General features: G+C 38.7%; 1 protein-coding gene across 1 annotated transcript; it reads left to right on the top strand.

The window, feature by feature from the left end:
- Positions 1-1,123: 1,123 nt before the first annotated feature.
- Positions 1,124-20,785, top strand: LOC144657597 (sorting nexin-27-like). The gene is made up of 15 exons (XM_078517953.1): positions 1,124-1,375; positions 3,359-3,587; positions 4,072-4,146; positions 4,522-4,639; positions 5,534-5,607; positions 5,693-5,812; positions 6,529-6,607; positions 9,247-9,356; positions 9,913-9,963; positions 10,690-10,779; positions 12,304-12,453; positions 13,032-13,160; positions 13,675-13,734; positions 18,691-18,774; positions 19,320-20,785. The coding sequence occupies exons 1-15, from the start codon at positions 1,137-1,139 to the stop codon at positions 19,440-19,442; spliced, it is 1,731 nt and encodes a 576-aa protein (XP_078374079.1). The 5' UTR covers positions 1,124-1,136; the 3' UTR covers positions 19,443-20,785.

Genomic DNA, 20,785 nt, shown 5'->3' with positions numbered 1-20,785 from the left:
ATTACAAGAAAATCGGTCTCGTGTAAAATGGGTGATGACGTTATTTTGTTGCTATGGTTACTCCGATTTCGACGAAACTTGTCTCATTCGAAACTTTCATCTTTCTTTAGTACAGCTATATTGATTGATTTTCAGTCAGATTGTTTACGGTGGCGTACAAGTTGCTCAAAGTTGAAAGGTATCGTCACTCAAAAATCCGATCGAGCCACCTTAAGTTTGGTTTGCTAGAAGTAACGAGGAGTTCTCAGTCGCGTGCTAAACAGTTTGTTGAACTCATTGTTCATTAGTCTCTGATAAACGGTAATAAAATTGGCAATTCTAAAATGGCACGGTTAGCTTAACCAACAAAACGGTTTTGAGACCCGGGTTTTGAGACTTTCGGCCCACGGCAACAGTTATTTAAAATGCACGGCTAGTACGACGACACTTTGTATTGGACAATTTAATTGGATTTGGCCGATATTTCGAATAGTCAACAAGTCTCCTACAGGGCCGGAGCTGGAGGAGCAAAGAGGGGTCTAGCAATCTTTGGTGGAAAAACCAGGGGCTGTGTAGCTCTGCTAACATCTCCCAGACATAACGACTTGAACACCACAGGTCTATAGGCTTCCTGGCATACTTCTGCCTTAGCCCTTTCAACTATCCTTAAGAACAAAATCCCTTGTCTCGGTGACTCAGGCACCTTGCTTTGACACTGGTTCCCGACAGCAGAGGTTGCTTAGCCTCCCCCTCGTTTTTTCCTCGCTCGCCCGCGGTTTTCGCTCTCCCCAACTACCGAGAGCCTGGAACAGGCTGCATTTGGCTATGCTGCCAGGCATACTGACGGAGCGACTTCTCGCACCCATCGCCAGCAGGGATGTGTTTCAGAGATCCCATCTTAGCACAGCGCACTACAGCGTGTATACGCCTTTGAAAAGAATCCACCAAATAATCTAGTACACACTGTTGCAATAGATAACTAAAACATACCACCAGGATGCTGTATTCGATCATGGCTCCTGTCTCCTGACAATTTTTCTCCTAACATGATACCACACAAGATGATCGTTTGGACTTAGGCGGAAGCAAACTTTCATGCCGGAAGTTGTTGATGTTGGTTTCCTTTCTATTACTGTCACGTGATCACCAAATCAAACATGGCGGACGAAGAAGAAGCCGAGCCTCGACGAGCGGATCCTTATGGACCCCGGCTAATTGAGTTACACCGGGGTGAAAATGGATTTGGATTTAACGTACGCGGGCAGGTATCCGAAGGGGGACAACTGAGGTCTATAAACGGAGAATTGTATGCACCGTTACAGCATGTGAGCGCTGTGTTGGAGAGCGGTCCAGCTCATAGAGGAGGCGTTCGGATCGGTGACCGAATCCTTGAAGTGTAAGGAAGCGTTCTTTGTTTATAATTTTGTCGTAGGAGTTTCTGTTTTGAGGTAACAAAGGTCATTTGAATCAGCGATGCTGCAATTTGCTCGATACTGCACGGTGTTAATGTAAACTTTATTGCTTAAGCTTACCGTATTTATAAGAATTGATTGTCATTTAATACCCGTCTGCTGCAAATGTTACCAGATGTTACCAGTTGTGGTTTAAATTTATCTCTTACAATACTGATGACAAAAATCCAGCTTGTGTATGTTGTGGCTTCCTTTTCTAGATCCAGTTTTCCTTTATTTTAAATATTTTCCTTTGTATCTTGCATTTGCAAGTTTATAATTGCGACAATTACAAGTTTGATCCAGTGCGGAATAAACCGAATTGTTAGTCGTAATCGAGGTCAACTGGAACTAATTGTATAAATAAATCGATATCAAAGTAGAGTGATAAACCACTCAAAAGTGAATTCACACCTTCATGCAGAATATGATGGCTCCAATTACAAATACCAGGATTGATTATAATATTATAACATTACCAAGATAATTCTAACCATGCATGAAAATGCTGCATGTTTAGTACATGGTCAATTATGGTTATAGGACTGAGTGGAGTCCAATTCGGTCTGTGATCATACAAGTGATAAACAAAATCAGACGACCACGAGGCGGGAGTCCATTTTGTTTAATTACGAGTATGATAGACCATTCTATGGTTTCTGCCGCCATCTTGGTTGGGGGGCAAACACGGCAAAATTTACAGTAAATGTATGGGAAAAGCAAGGAGTTTGATGCCCAATAACATAAAGAAAATGAACATTCTGCAATTCCTATGAATTACAAGGTAAAGATACCTAGCAAATGCTTTTATTGATGAAATTTGAAGGACACAGCTATGCTGGGAGGTGAGAAATCGCATTGTTTTTCATACATATGCTTACATTTTTCGATGCAAATGGCGCCTCAGATTTCAGACAAATGTATGTAAAAATGAAAAAAAACATTTGCGGCTTTCCTTGCAAGACTACATTCCCCAAATTTGATCAATAAACTCGTTAACCTGGTATCTTGAGTTTGTAATTCAAAAATATTTCGGAATTAGAATTTTCGTTAATTATTCGACATTAGATTCTTCATTTTTCCAATACATTTACTGTAAAGTTTCCTGTGTTTGCCCCTCAACCAAGATGGCGGCAGAAACTATGGAAGGGTCTATTACAGACAGAATTGGACAACACAAAGTCCTGTTACTAATAATCAAAACTATGACAAAATTCCAGAAACAAACAAACTCTACTGAAAAAAAAATTAATTATGCAATAAGGGAAGCAGGGGTGGCCCCTGACTTGTCCCCAGTCGTCTTTTGAGCCGTCTTGAGTCAACTACTGAACACGCATAAGAGATGACTGGGGACGAGTCAGGGGTGGCCCAGTGGTGAGAGTGCTCGCCTCCTATCATTGTGGCCCGGGATCGATTCCCGGGCCCAGCATCGTATGTGGGTTGAGTTTGTTGTTGCTTCTCATCCTTGCTCCGAGGGTTTTTCTGTGGGTTCTCCAGTTTTCCTTCCTCCACAAAACCAAATTCCAATTCAATTTTCATTGCATGTACACATCCTGGTGAGTTCCCTGGAGCTCTTCTGTGTTACTGTATTTAATTGTATCTAATACACTCAAGTTTGAATTTTAATGGGTATTGTACCCTTTTTAGAATTTTTGCATTTTGCGAATTTGATATTTTGAGTATTTGTCGCTTTTATTGACCTATTTTTGTAAATATGGCATAATTCAACTTTCCGGTTGCAAAGTTATATGAATAAAGTACATGTCTATATATCTTTCATGGGAAGATGAATTACATTTGCATTTTTTTAGTGGTATACTGTATAGAGTTGTCCCCATTTTATTTTTGTTTTCATTTATTATACATGTATCTCATAGGTCTTATTCCAAAGCTTTTATTTAAAGCAAAATTCTGTTTTTTCTTTCCAGGAATGGTGAAAACGTGGAAGGTGCCACTCATAAACACGTAGTGAGCCTGATAAAGAAAGGTGGAGAGAAATTAACATTAGTTGTCATATCCGTCAGTCAACAAGAGGCCGAAAAACTAGACAGTGAGAGTTCATCAGGAGGGGAGTATTATGATTACTCTGACAAGCGAGCTGTCCCAATATCCATACCTGAGACAAGACAAGTCGGTACTGGCAGCGAACAATATGTGGTAAGAAATGTGCATTGTTGTTATTATAAAATTTTGCCTTTGTCTTCATGTGTAAGATTCACATCTGAAAGTTGTCCTCAGTAGAAACAGTCTGGTAACTATCAGCACATGAATGCTGTACCTCTGTGATGTGTTCGAGTGAGTCTCTTTTCTCTGTCAAACAGGTTAAACAATAGATTTCTTTTCAGGAGGAAAGAGTGTAATATTCAGACTGGCAAGTTTATTTGTTAACATACACTTCAAATATCATTGTCACAAAAGTCTGACCAGTTGGAATATGGAGTTTGAATTGGGATTTTTGTGTCTCCTGAGTTTTTGACTGCAGGATCATCTACATGTAGAACCGATGAACTGTCTACTGCAGCAAACTGACCCTGCATTATCTATGTGGTCATTTTATCTCATAGTGTACCCATAGCTTCAATTATATCGTAAACCATTAAAATAAATACATTTGATATATTGGGGAAACATTCCTTTGTAGGTGTATAATATATATTTTGGAGACAAGCATATTTGTTCCAGGAGATACAGAGAATTTTCCAATCTGCATAACCAGGTGAGTCCTCTGGTAAAAATTCTACATGGGATCCTGATATGTTCCTAAGTATAGAGCCTGTAAGATCCTGTTCAATATCCTATTAGATCTTGTAGGGCAGTGGTAGATCCAGACCTTCAGAAAAGAGGGGGGGGGGGTCATCCAGACCTAGAATAGGGGGGGGGGTTCTGAGGGTTCCATTAATATAAGATCCTACAGGATCCAATAGGTTCCTGGGCAGGATCTCTATTTTAAGGATCCAAAAGAATCTTGAGTTCACATTCCTGTGTTTTTTTTACATCCTTACATACATGTACTGAACACTACATCGCATTGCATTAAATTTTCTTATTTGACATGTAAAAAAATGTTGAGATTTATCATCTTTGGTTTCAGCTTAAAAAGGAGTTTAGAGACTTCCAGTTCCCAAAGTTTCCTGGAAAATGGCCTTTCCATTTGTCTGATCAACAACTAGAGGCTAGGAGAAAAGGTCTAGAGTCTTACCTCGAACAAGGCATGTCAGATTTGATTTTGTTATGCTTTGGTAATCATGCAGCGTGTATCTCTCACAAACACTTTGCCTGTACTTTATTTCACAGTTTGTTGTAAAATAAGGCCATCCCAATAAAATGTTTCGTTTCCCAACGCCCCGTCTCTTGTGATGTTGGGTCGGTCGGTCGGGCAAAAAAGTCAAAGAAAAAGAATGAAAAGACTTCTGATTACAAAGTCAATTCAAAAACGTGGTCTTTTTGTTCGTTATTCCTTATCAAATGTCTAAACAGTCTTTAATTAGCGTAGTATCGATGTTTATCAAAGACAAAAACATCACATCATACAAATTGTTGTTAATAAAACCAGATCGTGTGCTTGTAAATTAAAGTACTTGCTTCCTTGACTAGTGTATCTTGATTTTTTTTTTTTACTTTTCGAAAAAAAGTGGGTCGGTCGGGCGATGGGAAACGAAACATTTTATTGGGATGGCCTAAGCAGGTTTAAAATTTAAGGTCATTCCCCTGAAATAGAACTGAACATAGATATTCAGCCAATGTTTGCCTACTGGTTGATTTCCTTAAGGGAACTTGAATTTTGAAATTAAAAAGGGGGTCACCATATTTGTTTAGGAGCAGGAAGACCTTGCATATACTGCATAATTCCTTAATGATTCCTTTAAAGTACTTCCAACTTCAAGTTGATAATTTGTTTTCAAACATGGAAATTGATCTGTATTCATTTTATAAAAAGAATTTGATCACTACACTCAAAATACGAGAAAAAAACCGATAGGTCACCTTACTGGTTAATGAGAAAATGATGATTTTTCTTTCTTGCAAGCTAAGCCTAATGGAAAAAGCCATTGATGACCAATGTAGGTTGCAAACTAACATGTCTATAATATAATTTATTGCAGTAAATTCAATCAGAGTAATAGGAGAGTCAGAAGTCATGGAAGAGTTCCTGAAATCCTCAGAAAACCATGTCACGGTACTTCATTTGTTTGACCTAAACAACTTTGAATTTGTTCATTCCCAACTGACAATTTTTTTTACCTTCCAACTTTCGTTTTTAGCCAGAGAAAGAAGATGAAGATGATGGTTCAATGAAAGTCGAGTTAAGAATATTTTTACCAGATAATTCCATCACAACCGTGACTGTTTTGAAATGTAACAAAACAGAAAACGTGTATCAGGTAAACATAGCAGAAATTGACACACAAGTTGTTTGAATGTGCAATAAAATTAATTGAATTTACTGGCGGGTATATAAGGTAGCAAGCTTTGAAAGGGGCTTGGTTGCACGAAGTCATGTGATCAACTCTCCAAGTTTATATTTTTCTTTAGTGGCCATTTGGCCACCAACTGGTCAAGTCTGGTTGCCAGTAAAAAATTTAACTCGCTAAATTAAGCTCTCGCTTTCAATCCTTCTTCTCAATTTTAGTCGCCAGGCTGGCGACTTCAGTTCCGGTGTAGTCGCAAACTCCAAAATTTTAGTCACCATGGCCACTAAAATGGTCTTAACTTGGAGGGTTGGTGATTCTGTTCCAATGAAACATAGAACCTAGTTTTAAAGTTAAATGAAACCTCAAAATGGTTATAAACAGTTGAATAACAGGATAAGGGTGTGCTTCAAAAGCCATAAAAGGTCACCCTGTTTTGCAGTCGTGATATATATTGGAGAGTCAGGTGTTTAATGCCAGACCTAATTAGCTTTGCATGCATACATGTGTGTCTCTTTCATACTTTTTGTTTTGGGTTATGAAAATATTGTTGCTTTGTTTGCATGTCAAATTACCTGCCTGCATTCACATGTCTCCATCACTGACTGTGTTCCATTATGGCTTCTTTTTATTTTCGTATTTCTGGCACAATTCTTGTTGATCTCATTTGGTGTGTATATCACTTCAAGGCTTTAGCAGAAAAGCTCAACCTGGACAAAGGAAGTGTTCCAAATTTTGCCCTTTTTGAGATTATGGATAATGGTTTTGGTAAGTCAAATGTAGTTAAAACTAACAACTATAAGTAATGTAAAGATAAGATGTTCTACATGACACGAGCATGGGACAAAGAAAAATTCTGAGTCCCCGACGGGAATCGAACCCATGGCCTCCCAGATACCGGTTGGGCGCTCTAACCAACTGAGCTACGAGAGACTCGTTGTGAGCTGGGCCATTTTACTAGGTTGATATGTGACACGCGTCCTGCATACTGCTAGGATCAGCAATGTCGAATTCATCAAGTTTTGTAGTAAATAATAAAGATGGTAAATTTTAAGCTCGGTAATAAATAATAAAGATAAGATGTTCTACATGACACGAGCATGGGACAAAGAAAAATTCTGAGTCCCCGACGGGAATCGAACCCATGGCCTCCCAGATACCGGTTGGGCGCTCTAACCAACTGAGCTACGAGAGACTCGTTGTGAGCTGGGCCATTTTACTAGGTTGATATGTGACACGCGTCCTGCATACTGCTAGGATCAGCAATGTCGAATTCATCAAGTTTTGTAGTAAATAATAAAGATGGTAAATTTTAAGCTCGGTAATAAATAATAAAGATAAGATGTTCTACATGACATCAAGTTTTGTAGTAAATAATAAACTAAGATGGTAAATTTTAAGCTCGGTAATAAATAATAAAGATAAGATGTTCTACATGACACGAGCATGGGACAAAGAAAAATTCTGAGTCCCTGACGGGAATCGAACCCATGGCCTCCCAGATACCGGTTGGGCGCTCTAACCAACTGAGCTACGAGAGACTCGTTGTGAGCTGGCAGTATGCAGTATCCTAGCAGTATGCAGGACGCGTGTCACATATCAACCTAGTAAAATGGCCCAGCTCACAACGAGTCTCTCGTAGCTCAGTTGGTTAGAGCGCCCAACTGGTATCTGGGAGGCCATGGGTTTGATTCCCGTCGGGGACTCAGAATTTTTCTTTGTCCCATGCTCGTGTCATGTAGAACATCTTATCTTTATTATTTATTACCAAGCTTAAAATTTACCATCTTTATTATTTACTACAAAACTTGATGAATTCGACATTGCTGATCCTAGCAGTATGCAGGACGCGTGTCACATATCAACCTAGTAAAATGGCCCAGCTCACAACGAGTCTCTCGTAGCTCAGTTGGTTAGAGCGCCCAACCGGTATCTGGGAGGCCATGGGTTCAATTTCCGTCGGGGACTCAGAATTTTTCTTTGTCCCATGCTCGTGTCATGTAGAACATCTTATCTTTATTATTTATTACCGAGCTTAAAATTTACCATCTTTATTATTTACTACAAAACTTGATGGATTCGACATTGCTGATCCTAGCAGTATGCAGGACGCGTGTCACATATCAACCTAGTAAAATGGCCCAGCTCACAACGAGTCTCTCGTAGCTCAGTTGGTTAGAGCGCCCAACCGGTATCTGGGAGGCCATGGGTTCGATTCCCGTCGGGGACTCAGAATTTTTCTTTGTCCCATGCTTGTGTCATGTAGAACATCTTATCTTTATTATTTATTACCGAGCTTAAAATTTACCATCTTTATTATTTACTATTAGTAATGTAATCATACAATAGATGTGAATATCTGCACTAATCTATCCTGCCAAATTTGGTGTTAGCTCTGTGGACTGATATTTTCCAGAAAGTCAATATCAAAGGCGCTCAGCATTCTCTTTTCTATTCCAGTGAAAAGATATCATGATAATTTTGTAAATTGAGAGTAAGAAAAACTGGAGTGATCAAAAACCAATTGAGACAATCTTGAGATTATGGAATTCACCAGCAATATGGCAATAACTGATGCTAATCTACTTCCCTCCAAGACTGATGAAGAGCAGACAAATTTCATTTGAGTTATGACATGAGTGGTCTTTACCTCACTCAACCTCACATTGATTAAAATCTCCTGCACTGAATTTCTCCACCATTATATACTGGATCTCCAAAGAATTTTCTTCACATGAAAGTTCATCGAGGAAAATTTGTATTTTCAGCAGAATTTTTTTTGTTCTTTTAAGGTGTACAGTAAAACATACTAAAAGTTATATACAGTGTACATTGGCTACTTTTCATTTGATCAGTGTACACAAGTCAGGGAAATTGACTGTTCTTTTCATGGGTGTCAACCAGACTTATTTCAGCTTTGAGAATTTGCCGATACATCAAGGCATCATCCTTGGCTGATAATGTTCTGTATTCTCCTCACTTGTCTACTTGACATTGTATCCACACTGTAAGAAGATGTAAGATGTTGATCTGTGCTTTGGAACTTAAGATTTTGCGGTTACATCATCAACTTTACAAATCCCATACTGTGCATAACACTTTGCTCATTTTACAGAGCTTGTGGCCCAGCTCACAACGAGTCTCTCGTAGCTCAGTTGGTTAGAGCGCCCAACCGGTATTCTGGGAGGCCATGGGTTCGATTCCCGTCGGGGACTCAGAATTTTTCTTTGTCCCATGCTCGTGTCATGTAGAACATCTTATCTTTATTATTTATTACCGAGCTTAAAATTTACCATCTTTATTATTTACTCCAGAGCTTGTACTGTTTCTCATTGTTTTCTTAACTAAAGCTATACAGCGGTATGTGGCTTGTCATAAGTGAGTCATATTTTTGTTTTCCATTACAGAACGAAAACTGGAAGATAATGAGTTCCCTCACAATGTGTACATTAGAACTTATTCTGCACTGTCAACAACTTCACTTGCATTAAGAAAATGGATTTTTACTCTAGCAAGGGTTTGTACTTGATGCTGTTATTCTGCAGATTTATGTTTATTTAATTTGTAGCCAGGACAGCCAAATGGTGTATCCTGGTAGCTAGGGCATACATTTGAACATGTAGGTGACAATTGTCTCAGAAGACAATTGGCTCAACCAATGCAAGTGGTTTAGGATGCTGGATTTAAACACTGAAACCCCCTGGTTCAAATCCAACACCCTGCCACTAGCTGGATTTGTTTGTGGTATTTCCGATTTCAACACCTCGGCCATGCTTTGTAGATACCTAGATGTATACATGCTATGCTCTATTGTTGATCTTCAGCTATTATCTGGTATTTTTATTTTCAGCCAGCTACTGGTACATTTAGTAAATCTGTGTGCAAATTGTGCAAATAACTTTCTATTTACGACGATTTGTGTAGAAGCACAAAAGAAAGCAAAGCAAAAAAGAATGGTTGTAAAAAACTGGTAGAAACTGAGGCAGATTACAAACAATGAACTAGAAACATTTCTGTGATGTATCTTCATTAGAAGTGGGGGTTCTAAATTGAGTTTTTGTGTGGTTTGACAGGAAGCGCAGATGATCAATGATGATAATGCAGTAAACCTCCTTTATAGCCAGGTATTTCTACATTAACAGTGATCTTGTGTTATGTGGGAGTTTATTCAATCTCTAATTTTCTGAAGTAAAACCAAAACCACAGTGACTCACTCACACAAATTCACATGTTTTTCTGTGCTTCATGCCACCTACATGTATTTGTTTCGAGTTCTGGTTCCCTGTATTGTCTGTGTCCTTTGTGATTGACCAGAGTGATTACTTTGGTTTGGCTTTACAACACTCAATAGTCCTTTTCATTGTTAACTTTTCTTATTTGCATTACAGTATAATCCAACATCATAGATGTGAGGCAATTTGGGGCAATTTTGCAGTTACTGCCAGAAATTGGCTTGCGTCCATGCAATTTCAGTTTTATTGTAATGCAAACGACAAAAGTTAACCATGGAAAGGGTTATTGAAAACCACTTTAATACGGATAACATTCGAGTGATACAACACATTTTTCTTTAAATCCGGTTTAGACCATGGCTTATTTGTTAAGTGCATATTTCGTATACATCAGTAAACACACACTCTGAAACCAAAGTACCCAATATGGTGCCCCAAGGCTTCTGCACTACTGCCAGTCTGCTGTGTGTTCACTTGTTGCAGAGGCAAAGCTTTGTTCCTTCCTATCTATCTTGGTCTATCTTTTATTCGTATTTACCTTGGTCTACTGTGTAAACACAGCTCTGTAGTTTCCCAAACAACATTGCTAAACAGTTGTGTTGATATTTTAAAACACAGGCCATAACTGACTTAAGAACACGGAAGCTGTTACCAGGAAAAAACTTGCAAAAACTTAAAGATCTCCAAGCAGGAAATAAAAAGAAAGAGGTAAGTGAACCCCAAACTCAATATCTTAATTCTCCTTACTGTTAACCACACACTTTGCTTATTGTCATTTGTGAGAAGTTGATAATACATCAAAATGTCTCCAAGTTTATGATTTTCTTTTTTCCCAACACTCAGGTCTGCTTCAGAATGTATTGGTATAATGTAATGAAAAATTAGTTCTTGATACAATTGGACAGGTATTCTCACTGCATACCTCGTGTGTTTTCTGCTTGGTTGTGCATGACGTTTCGAAAGAAGTTTAATGATGAGGAAAACATTTTTTATTTGGAAGAATATGTCTGAGTTGGACCTATGACTCTCGGTGTATATCAGTCTCTCAAATAGATGATAGACTACCGGGCCCAGTTATCCAAAGGCTGGATAACGCTATCCACCCGATAAATCGCTATCCAGGACATGGATAGGTCTTAACAAAACATACTACACTATGCGGTGGATAGCGCTATCCACCCTTTGAACGACTGGGGCCAGAGGTACAAAACATACTACACTATGCAGTGGATAGCGCTATCCACCCTTTGAACGACTGGGGCCAGAGGTACAAAACATACTACACTATGCAGTGGATAGCGCTATCCACCCTTTGAACGACTGGGGCCAGAGGTACAAGACACTTAAAAGAGCTACACATACCTAAGTCATTCAAAGAAGAAAAGTTTCCACATGCTGCTAGAGAATTATTCTTGTTAAAAGTACAGCCTGTTTCCGCCTAAATTATGGCGCCTGGACAAAACTAGGCACACATACATCGTCCATTTGTATCAATTGTATCAAAAGAGCTGAGTTACCAACACTTATGAACAGGCGTTTGCAGGATATTTGCATCCTAATGTACAGAGTGAGGCACAGACTATGTCCTACTTAATATTTGTAATATTTTTAATAATCATAATTCTTCATACTTTTTAAGACAGTCAGACTTTTCCACACCAAGTTTCAATACGGTTACATATGGTAAACATTCTTTGCAATGTCTTGGACCAAAATTGTGGGGAAAATTATCCCCAGACATAAGATCAGCTGAAACTTTAAATATTTTTAGGAAACAGATACGCAAATACGATATTAGTCTGCTCATAGATGATGGCTGCAAGGGCTGTTCCCTCTGCTCCTCATAATTATTTTATACAGTTTTAAGTATTTTTAGTTCTCTTTTTACATATTTTTTTATATCTGCTCATCATAATTATCTTTATATAGCTTTAAGTATTTTAAATTCTTTTTATAAATAATTTTTAATATCTGATTATCATAAATATTTTATATAGCTCTAAGTATTTTTAAATTCCCTTTTTACATATTTTTTAATACCTATTAATTGTGTCCCCAAATTAGTATGGGATTTTCCCAGGCTATGTGGCCTTGACACATTAATAAAGTTTATCTATCTACGAACGAAAAAGAAGAAGAGGAACACAGTGAAACTGAAATAACCATAAATTGCTCTGATGAAAGAAAATTGAAATCGCACAACAAAAGTTAACCCTGCTTTATTCTTTACAGTACCTTGATGTTGCTAGAACACTGGAAGGATACGGAACTGTTGTCTTTCCTCATTGTGGGTGTGATGCAAGAAAAACTGGTCATGTTATTGCTTCAGTCAGTTTAAGTAATTTCCGATTACAAGCATGTTCTACTCAGGGCGATAAAGAGGTTAGTGTACTCTCTCACATATGTGACATCATTAAGCAGCAAGAGCGGCGGTTCAATGAACTAGCTCTCATGTCAAAAATGTTGTTTGATCTATTGTTTCTTATTTGTTTTGGAAACGCAACAACTGGTTTCATTGTTCAAAAGTGTTCCATTAAGATGAATGAATGAATGAATCGAAGTCAATCAATCAATCAATCAATCAATCAATCAATCAATCATTCACTCACTCATTCATTTACTTACTCACTCACTCAATCAATCAATCAATCAATCAATCAAACAATCAATCAATCAATCAGTCAATCAATGTCAGTTGTACATCATAAATCAGATTTTCTAAGTTCGTTAATGCACGAACCAATTGCAACATTTTCGTTGCAGCAAGCGTAACACAAAGAGAATCAAGTTTTACTTTTCGCAACATTTTACAAACGCTTCAGCGAATTTCTAGTGCGGCGCAACAAAATTGCGAGACAAGTTGCCTGAAACATTGCCTAGTGTAACTTACAGCACCTTTAGCTGCTGGGTCTACTTGTTTATAGTCCGTGAGTTAGTCATTGTCTGTCTTTGTTTAACAGGAGCAGGAACACACGTTCAACTGGGAGGAAGTCACCCAGTGGGAGGCTGATAGCGAGGCAATGGCGTTTTGTTTTGAGTACCGCAGAGGAGACAAGAAACCTAGATGGGTCAAAGTATATTCAGAATATGTAAGTGCATACTTTATAACTTGTGTGTATTTGTCTTTCCAAAGTGGAGGAGGGGGGCTCTTTTGGTAGATATTACATTCTAAGCGACAGCAGTTCTTTGTTACAGTTTATGACGATTTTGGCACCAACTCAGAATAGTAATTCTCTGTATCGATTGTCCTTACTTTCTTTAAGTTTTATTCTACTATTTCTTGTTAGGGTATTTGGCGTCTTCCGGGTTTGAAGCCTGGAAACAGTCACTGTGTTGTGTTTCTGGGCAAGACACTTCACTCTTGCAGTGTTTCTCTCCATCCAGTTGTATAAATGGGTACTGGCCAATTGTTAGGGAAACACGAAATATGCTGGGAGGATAACTTGTGATGAACTATCCCAATCTGCCAGCGGAGGGGAGGGTGGGAGATTAGCACCTTAGTCGCTTTATGCTTCAGAAACCGAGATAAGCTCCAGGAGTACAGGCCAGTTTGGCCTGAGTGCATTGGATAAGACACTCTCTCTAATCAGTCTTTCTTTATAGTTTGTGTTCATGAACGCGTGTGTGGACAGAGTCATGACCGAGATCGAGTGGAATAAAAAGGTAACATTAGCATGAATTAGCTTTACACCCCACCCCACCCTCAAGTTATCCATGTTTTGCCCCATTACTCATTAATTTCAAAGAACCTTTAGCTACAACTGACCGCAGTTCCTTTTATAATCGATCGACTTGTTAAGAGCGAATTTTTTTGTAGACCGCGTGAAAACAAAAATATGCGGTACAAACTTCCAAAGTCATCTACCTTCATTTTTGGCTCAGAGATACCTTATGGTAAGTCGATAAACGTGGTGTATTTTTTTCGTTTAAATCTATTTTAATTTTCGAGAAAATATTCAGACACTGTAAGGAGTGCCCGGCGACATAAAATGGCCGAAACAAGAGCGACGAACATGGTCACAAGAACTTAGCTCATCAAAAGCGTAAATTGAAGATGACCTTTCTCAAGTTTGTATATTTGTACAGGAGGCATTGACGAATGTTATGAGTCTAAAATAAGGATAATCAACTGAACTGTGAAATCCAGGCAGGCGTTTAAAAATCGCCATTTTCTCATTGTTTACAGATTTCATTTTGGAGACGTTTTTCACGAAGTACTTTTGCTATGCGGTATAACTCGGATTCGCCTGAAACTTTGGCTTAGATAAGTAGAAATGATGTACTTTTTAATTATATAAAAATTTGCTCTGGGCTTTTGATTTTATCCAAGAAATAGACCGTCCTACTTCGAAGAAATCGCTCGACAGTGACTTATGTAAACAAAGCAAATAATCGAATTACGCAGTACACTTTCTCTTAATATAGCCAAAATTCGAACACAATCTTATCATTTAGCTACACACGAGTTTATTTATTAATATTTTACTCTTACCTTGCAAAAGCAGTGGTAAAACATTGTTTTTCTTCATTCTTGACATTCTTTTACCGGCAAATTGCACGGGCAAGCGGCTATGTTGCTTATGATACAATCAGTCGATATTAGCAAAGGCCCTCGTAAACATGGTATTTCTTGACAATTTTAACCACATTTCAGGTTCCATACAGCCATTCGTGCAAGGGACTTGATAACACGATGAACAGATTCACTTAACGACGTTTTAAGCCTCAAATGAGATGTTGTGAAATTCAAAGAACGGTTACATGTCATTGCTCGTGAACCCTCGTATTTGTCACGCAATGAGTCACGAACTCCCGGGGGGTGGGTGGGTACTTTACAGGGGGATCCCTTCAAAGTCTGCATTTTTCAACTGCCATTTAGATACAGTCGACTCCCGATAACTCGAATTCACGTTTTAAAAGTTTTCTCATGCTCTCTTGTTCGTCCACATGTGCAACCTCTCACTCGGTCATAAAAAAGCCGCTTTTTGAACTCCATTTTCCCTTTTATTTATTCAATACAAAATAATCAAGATGTACAGACTTAAAAAAGCACTGCATCTAGCACCAACGGTACGGTAATTTGTACAGGCTTTTTATTCCTGTTAAAATTATTATACTATTATACGGAACCCCATCTGGGCGTGGTAAAAGCTTTTTAATTTGACCCCGGAGCCGGATACCATTTCTATGTCTTATCAATGATCTGAAGACTGCCAACAAATCACGAGAGTATGTTTTTTTTTGAGTGCAGCTCAAAACGGAACCTTTTTGGTTAAACTGACAGGCAGCCTGCCACGTCCTGAACACCCTATATGTGTGACCAAAATCCGTAACTTAACCATAATATGGGAGTTCACCCTTCCTGCTTCCAATACACAGAGGAGTCTGTCATAAACGTTTTTACTTTTATTCATTTTACTTTGGGGGGCTGATCAACTTATCAGTACGAGATAACTAGGAACGTCCCGCACACTTTTAACGGGATCGCAATAATGTTCGACTGCATTCACATAGGCCTGCATAGCAGGCGTCGGAAAGGGGGGTGGGGGGGAGGGGGAGCTGGGAAGAGGGAGAGAAAGAGGGAAAAAAACGTAGGGGGTTCTTAAGGCAGGCGTTCCCTCTTCCCCGTCTTTTTCCCTCCCCTTTTTACGCCTGCCGCGCAGGCTAGCATTCACTCGAATGCGGTGCTGTTTCAGCATATTATTACGTCAGGAAAACGTTACATAATCGACATTTGTTATCAGACGGCGCTAAGCTCGATTTTATATATATCCGTCACCACCGTTACCAGAATTTATCAGACTAAAACAGAGAAAAAGAACAAATCACACTGTGTTAGGTTTCTCCTTTTTAAACTTAATAATATCGCATTTTATATAACCACAATATTAAACGGACTGAGAACTGACTTACAATAAACCCCTTCTAGCTCGAATTCGATGACGATAACGCTCATTCATGAACATAGCGCACTCGAGGCGTCACAGTTTCTATCCTTCGAAGCTTCACTTATTGGGTAATTTACGATTCCGATTATAATTACATAGTTTGTGGAGGAAGAAAGTGGCATTTAAATTTTGAAAGAGTTTGGTCTTAAATATAATATTCATGAAAAACTGGAATTCCGGACAATCGGAAATCTGGATAATCGAGGTTCGACTGTACTTTCTATAGAAAATTAACAAAAATCGCAGACTTACCAGACCCAGCAGGGACAAATATGCCCGTACGTCGAAAGATCGTTCTCAAAAGCGCTTTGTTGATTTCCGGGGGGGACTCGCCTATGAAAGTGACGGGGGTATAAATTTTTGATATTTGGTCTCACTTAGGGTCTTCCGCGAAAAAATAGCAATATTTTCAGCCAAAATGGTCTCGTTCAGGGTTATACACGCAGAAATATACAAATAGCAATTCTATTTTTAGTTTTTTGGAGGCGTCTAGGGGTCAAGAAAAGCTAGAGCCACACTCAGATTGTTCTCTTTTAGGGGTTCTTTTCAAAATTTCTGACGATCATCCCCGTCCGTTTCATACAGTCCCCCCGGGTGTTGATTCCGCGGTCAGACTTGCGTGATTTCCCTTTTTTGGCATGCCTCAATAATTCTGCGGGAACGCGGCACCGTTGCGAACCTCTTCTCCATCCATTGCCCAGAGAAAACCGATGAGCTGGGCAGATAGTAATGTCCGAAATATTCAAAGGTACATTGAAGATTGATGCCGCGCTAAAATGATATGAACGCAGAGGGAGTATAACAGAACTTCTTTCCGCAGCTCGACTTCGCATATCTTGGAGGCAGTATCCCCCAACCAATCTTTCTCCATTCTATACTCTGTAAAATTCTCTACTTATTAAAAGCACGAATCAACAAAATAAATTATCAGTTCTTGTTTGCTTTGGAAACTATGGCGCGACGCTCATTATATTGTTAGAGCTGCACCTAATCTAGTTTATTTTTCCTTTCTGATTTTTAAATAGAATCTCTGATATTTAAAAATGCTATTTCCACTTTGTTAAAACAAAAAATATGTGACCCCTTTCTTTAATCCGTGCCAGACCTTGACGTTAAAACCCCTCCCCAAAATAAAACCAAAAAATAAAAAAATAAAAGTTACTTCGAAAAAACAAAACAACCAAAAATACAGCTGCAGTACTCCGTTAAAAATGCAACAACAACGGCAACAGTTACTCAGTGACCTTCCCCGTTTCAGGTTTAATAAATTTTTTTCTATAGTATCTTTAGTGTGTTTTTTTTTAACGTGAAAACGTACTTTCATCTACATATGCCGTGACTTTTTTGAAAGGGTTTTTAGACTTTTTATTACCCCGTTTATGTGCCATTACGTTTATATTAAGCCCCACCAAAACCACTTACGAAGTTGTATAAATCCAAGGATTATAACCGAAAGTTTACGGTATTTCTCAAAGTACATAGCCCATCAAATTTAATTCAATGGGTAACCTCCCCTCAAGTGACATATCATTGCGTGACAGATGTCAAGCCGCCATTTTCGCTCTAGTTGATCTTCTGCAAAAACAACGGCCAAAACGCGGTTTTTAAACTGTGAAGCAAGTTTCTTCTATGAATTGGCCGTTTTCACTAAATGTGGTTGGAACTGTGAAGACCGGAATGCGGTGGTTTTTTTTCAAGGACCTTCTGGCAAAGTTATAATTATTGCTGATTTGAAATTCTCTGAATACTGTGATTTGGTAAACACCGTTCGAGTGCTGGTAACGTATTTGAAACAAAAGTAGGATACAAAGCAATCTTCAACGAATTGTTACGCCAGGTAAGCTAAATATTGAGTTTTGGATCAAATAGGGTGTTTACTAATAAGATTTTGTCGGAATTTTGGCTTTGAGAAGGGAAAGCGTAATTCGAGCCTTATTCGATTATTTGCGGTTGTTGACAAGTCGGTGTTGTGATTTCGTCCAAATTAAAAGGGGAAGTTCTTCGTAGCAATTAAAAGCCCAAGGCTGATTTTTATACCATTAAAAAGAACATCATTTCCGCTTATTAAAACCCAAGTCTTAAGTGATTCTGAGTTATACAGCATAGGAAAAGAGTTCTTTGAAAAAATGCTCCAAAATGAGATTTTTAAGCTATCAAATTTTTGTAATTTTTAAACAGGCTCTAAATATTCAAATCGATCTTTGCAATACTGTTCTTAGACTCAAATCATTTGTAAATGCCTCCTTAACAAATACACAAAATCGAGAGAAGTCTGCTTTATTTTGCGCTTGTGAGCAGCATCATTCTTATGCTCTTAATCGTGGTATGAAATTCGACCATTTCATGGCAGTCGGCAGGCGTGACACTTTTTATTTTTTTTCTGCCAAACAAAGATAGCTCTTAAAGAAAAAATCATAGCACGTTGATCGACTCACCATAAGGTATCTCTGAGAAAAAATTGAGGGTAGGCTTGTTTAAAATTTTGTACCACCTCTCACTCGGTCACGGGAAAAATTCGCTCTTAACGTCTTGAGGATGTGTACCGTTTAAGTAAGAACAACGTCATTATATCCGAAATTGCAACGCCCAAGACAATTAAAAAGAGAGCTAAAAAGCAGTTGTTATTTACTGCTGTGAATGCAAGGGCTAATTCTCAGTTGCTTTGTTACAGGACGGTGTTTTACCATTATATCCTGGTGGAATGGAAGGAAACAGAGCAGAAGAATCGAATGAGGACACGGAGTCACAGGAGACGGTATAGAAATGATATAACTTTCAATATTCAAAGTATTGTTGTAATATTAACGCCCCTCCCTCTGCCCTCCTGCTCCTTGAAGCTCAGTTGTTTAACGGTGCAGTTGTTAAAAAGAATTTAGAAAAAGTACAAATGATTATCAGTTTACAGAAAAAATTCAGCGTTGTTAAGTTTAAAATACATGTTTCCAGGCAGTAGAATATGCACCAAGTGAGTTGAAATTTCAAAATCCAGGGCCAGCCAAAATATATATTACCTTCGCTTAAAACTTATTCTGGTGAATATTACCATGAAGTTTTCGTTATCCGGGTTAACTTTTATCCTTTACGAGTTCAAATTTCTCGGGATATTTCAAGGAAGGCATCGTTTTTGTAGTCGCCCTAAAAAGTGACAATTTTTAGGCATTTATTTTCGAATTTGCTATGTGCTTTGAACTGTCATTTTTATTTGCTCGGGCTTTGCTACGTTATCTAGCTTGCTTTTTTGTCAGACATTGAAATTTTGCTCGTTCGAGTAATTTTCGTGTATGTGTTGTCTTTTTACAGACCGTCAACTCATCCACCTCCCAGAAGAGTCACACAAAGTCGTCTGCCAAGAATAATAAATTTTCATTGCCTAAGACATCTTCCAGGAAGCCTCATCCGGCCATTGATGACGAGGATCTGTGAAATGTGAGCTACTGCACTGGATTCGTGTCAAGTTCGTGTCCTGTGCAGATTGCTATTCTCTCCTTGGAACCATCACAGCGTTTCAACTGTAGTTTGCATTGGACGTTATATTAAAACCTGTTTTTAGGTCATCTGTAACAACTGGAGGTAGATATTCCTTTAGCGCGTAAGATTTTGATTCTCTCAAAGAAACGGTAACCATTTATCCTCAGACAAATCCTGCAGAACCGATTGCTTTTTCTGATTGGTTAGTTTCTTTTTCACTGTCTAATAGTATACGATTTAAATGCTGTACACGTTTCTGATTGGAAAGATATCGTGCACATGCAATGGCCATCTTGCGATGTGTGTAAATAAAAATAGCTATATTATTAATTTAATCGTTTAAGTAAAAAATAAATGATATGGGATGTGTAGTAAACCTGATACGTCCCCGCTGCATGTGTAACTTTTCAAGAGACAAATTGATGCGTCGAGCAATCCCGATAGTGTTCAGTATTTAGAAAAACAAAAAAATAATTTGAATAGGTACAAAAAAGGAATACTCTTAATGCTACCAGTTAAAAATGCAGCACAAGGAATTAAGCTGCAAGGTATATGTGTATATTATATTTGACTTACATATATAGTAATGCCGATGGCGCCCCACAGAAGCCAGTAGAAAAGGAATTGCGCTGAGGGAAGCGAGAGTTTAGGCGTATTTGCCAGATGCGGGAATTTTTTGAGTATCTTAAGTTATATTTTAGTAAGAGGCTGAATGGTGAAAATCCTTAATTTGGCCTCTAATCGTTGAAACTTGGAATTAGATTATAATAGATCTGTACAGTAAAAATACGTAGAAACACCCTGTTCGACATTCATTTCGAAAGAGTTTTTAACAACCAGGTTCCACTCTGGCGGTGCGGTGAGGGTACAACCTCTGCGGTACTTCCTCATGCAGGGTACGACTGCCGTACGATTTACATACGACTGCCGTACGACTGTGGTACGACTACTTTACGAATATCATACGACTGCCGTACGACTGTTATACGACTGTTGTAGGATAGCGGTACGCGGGCTGCTACTGTCATGTGACCTGCCTCGTCTCCAGGCGCCGATCGGCCGGACGGTAAAGGCGTTAAGGCGGGAAAACAGGGAGCGTGGGGGTTTATGGTCAGGCCCACAACGCCAAGCGAACCGTGCACGACTTCGACCAAGGAGGACGACATCTGGGGACGAGGCAGTCATGCGACTGTCAGAATACTTCCACGGGACTGTTTACTGGTTTCACATTCGAATTGGGCGGAAATAATTTTTGTACATATACCATATAAAAGACCAATAAAACTCTTTGGCTTGGA

This window comes from Oculina patagonica, chromosome 1, assembly GCF_052425735.1.
Source record: "Oculina patagonica isolate OP01 chromosome 1, crgOcupat, whole genome shotgun sequence".
Lineage (NCBI taxonomy): Eukaryota > Metazoa > Cnidaria > Anthozoa > Scleractinia > Oculinidae > Oculina > Oculina patagonica.
This window is presented reverse-complemented; position numbering and strand designations above follow the sequence as displayed.

Bases quoted from the DNA above. Each gene is read 5' to 3' on its own strand.
- LOC144657597 (XM_078517953.1), top strand. From the start codon at position 1,137: ATGGCGGACGAAGAAGAAGCCGAGCCTCGACGAGCGGATCCTTATGGA. The intron at 5,608-5,692 runs GTACTTCATTTG...TTTCGTTTTTAG, and splicing joins CCTCAGAAAACCATGTCACG to CCAGAGAAAGAAGATGAAGA. The intron at 18,775-19,319 runs GTATAGAAATGA...GTCTTTTTACAG, and splicing joins ACACGGAGTCACAGGAGACG to ACCGTCAACTCATCCACCTC.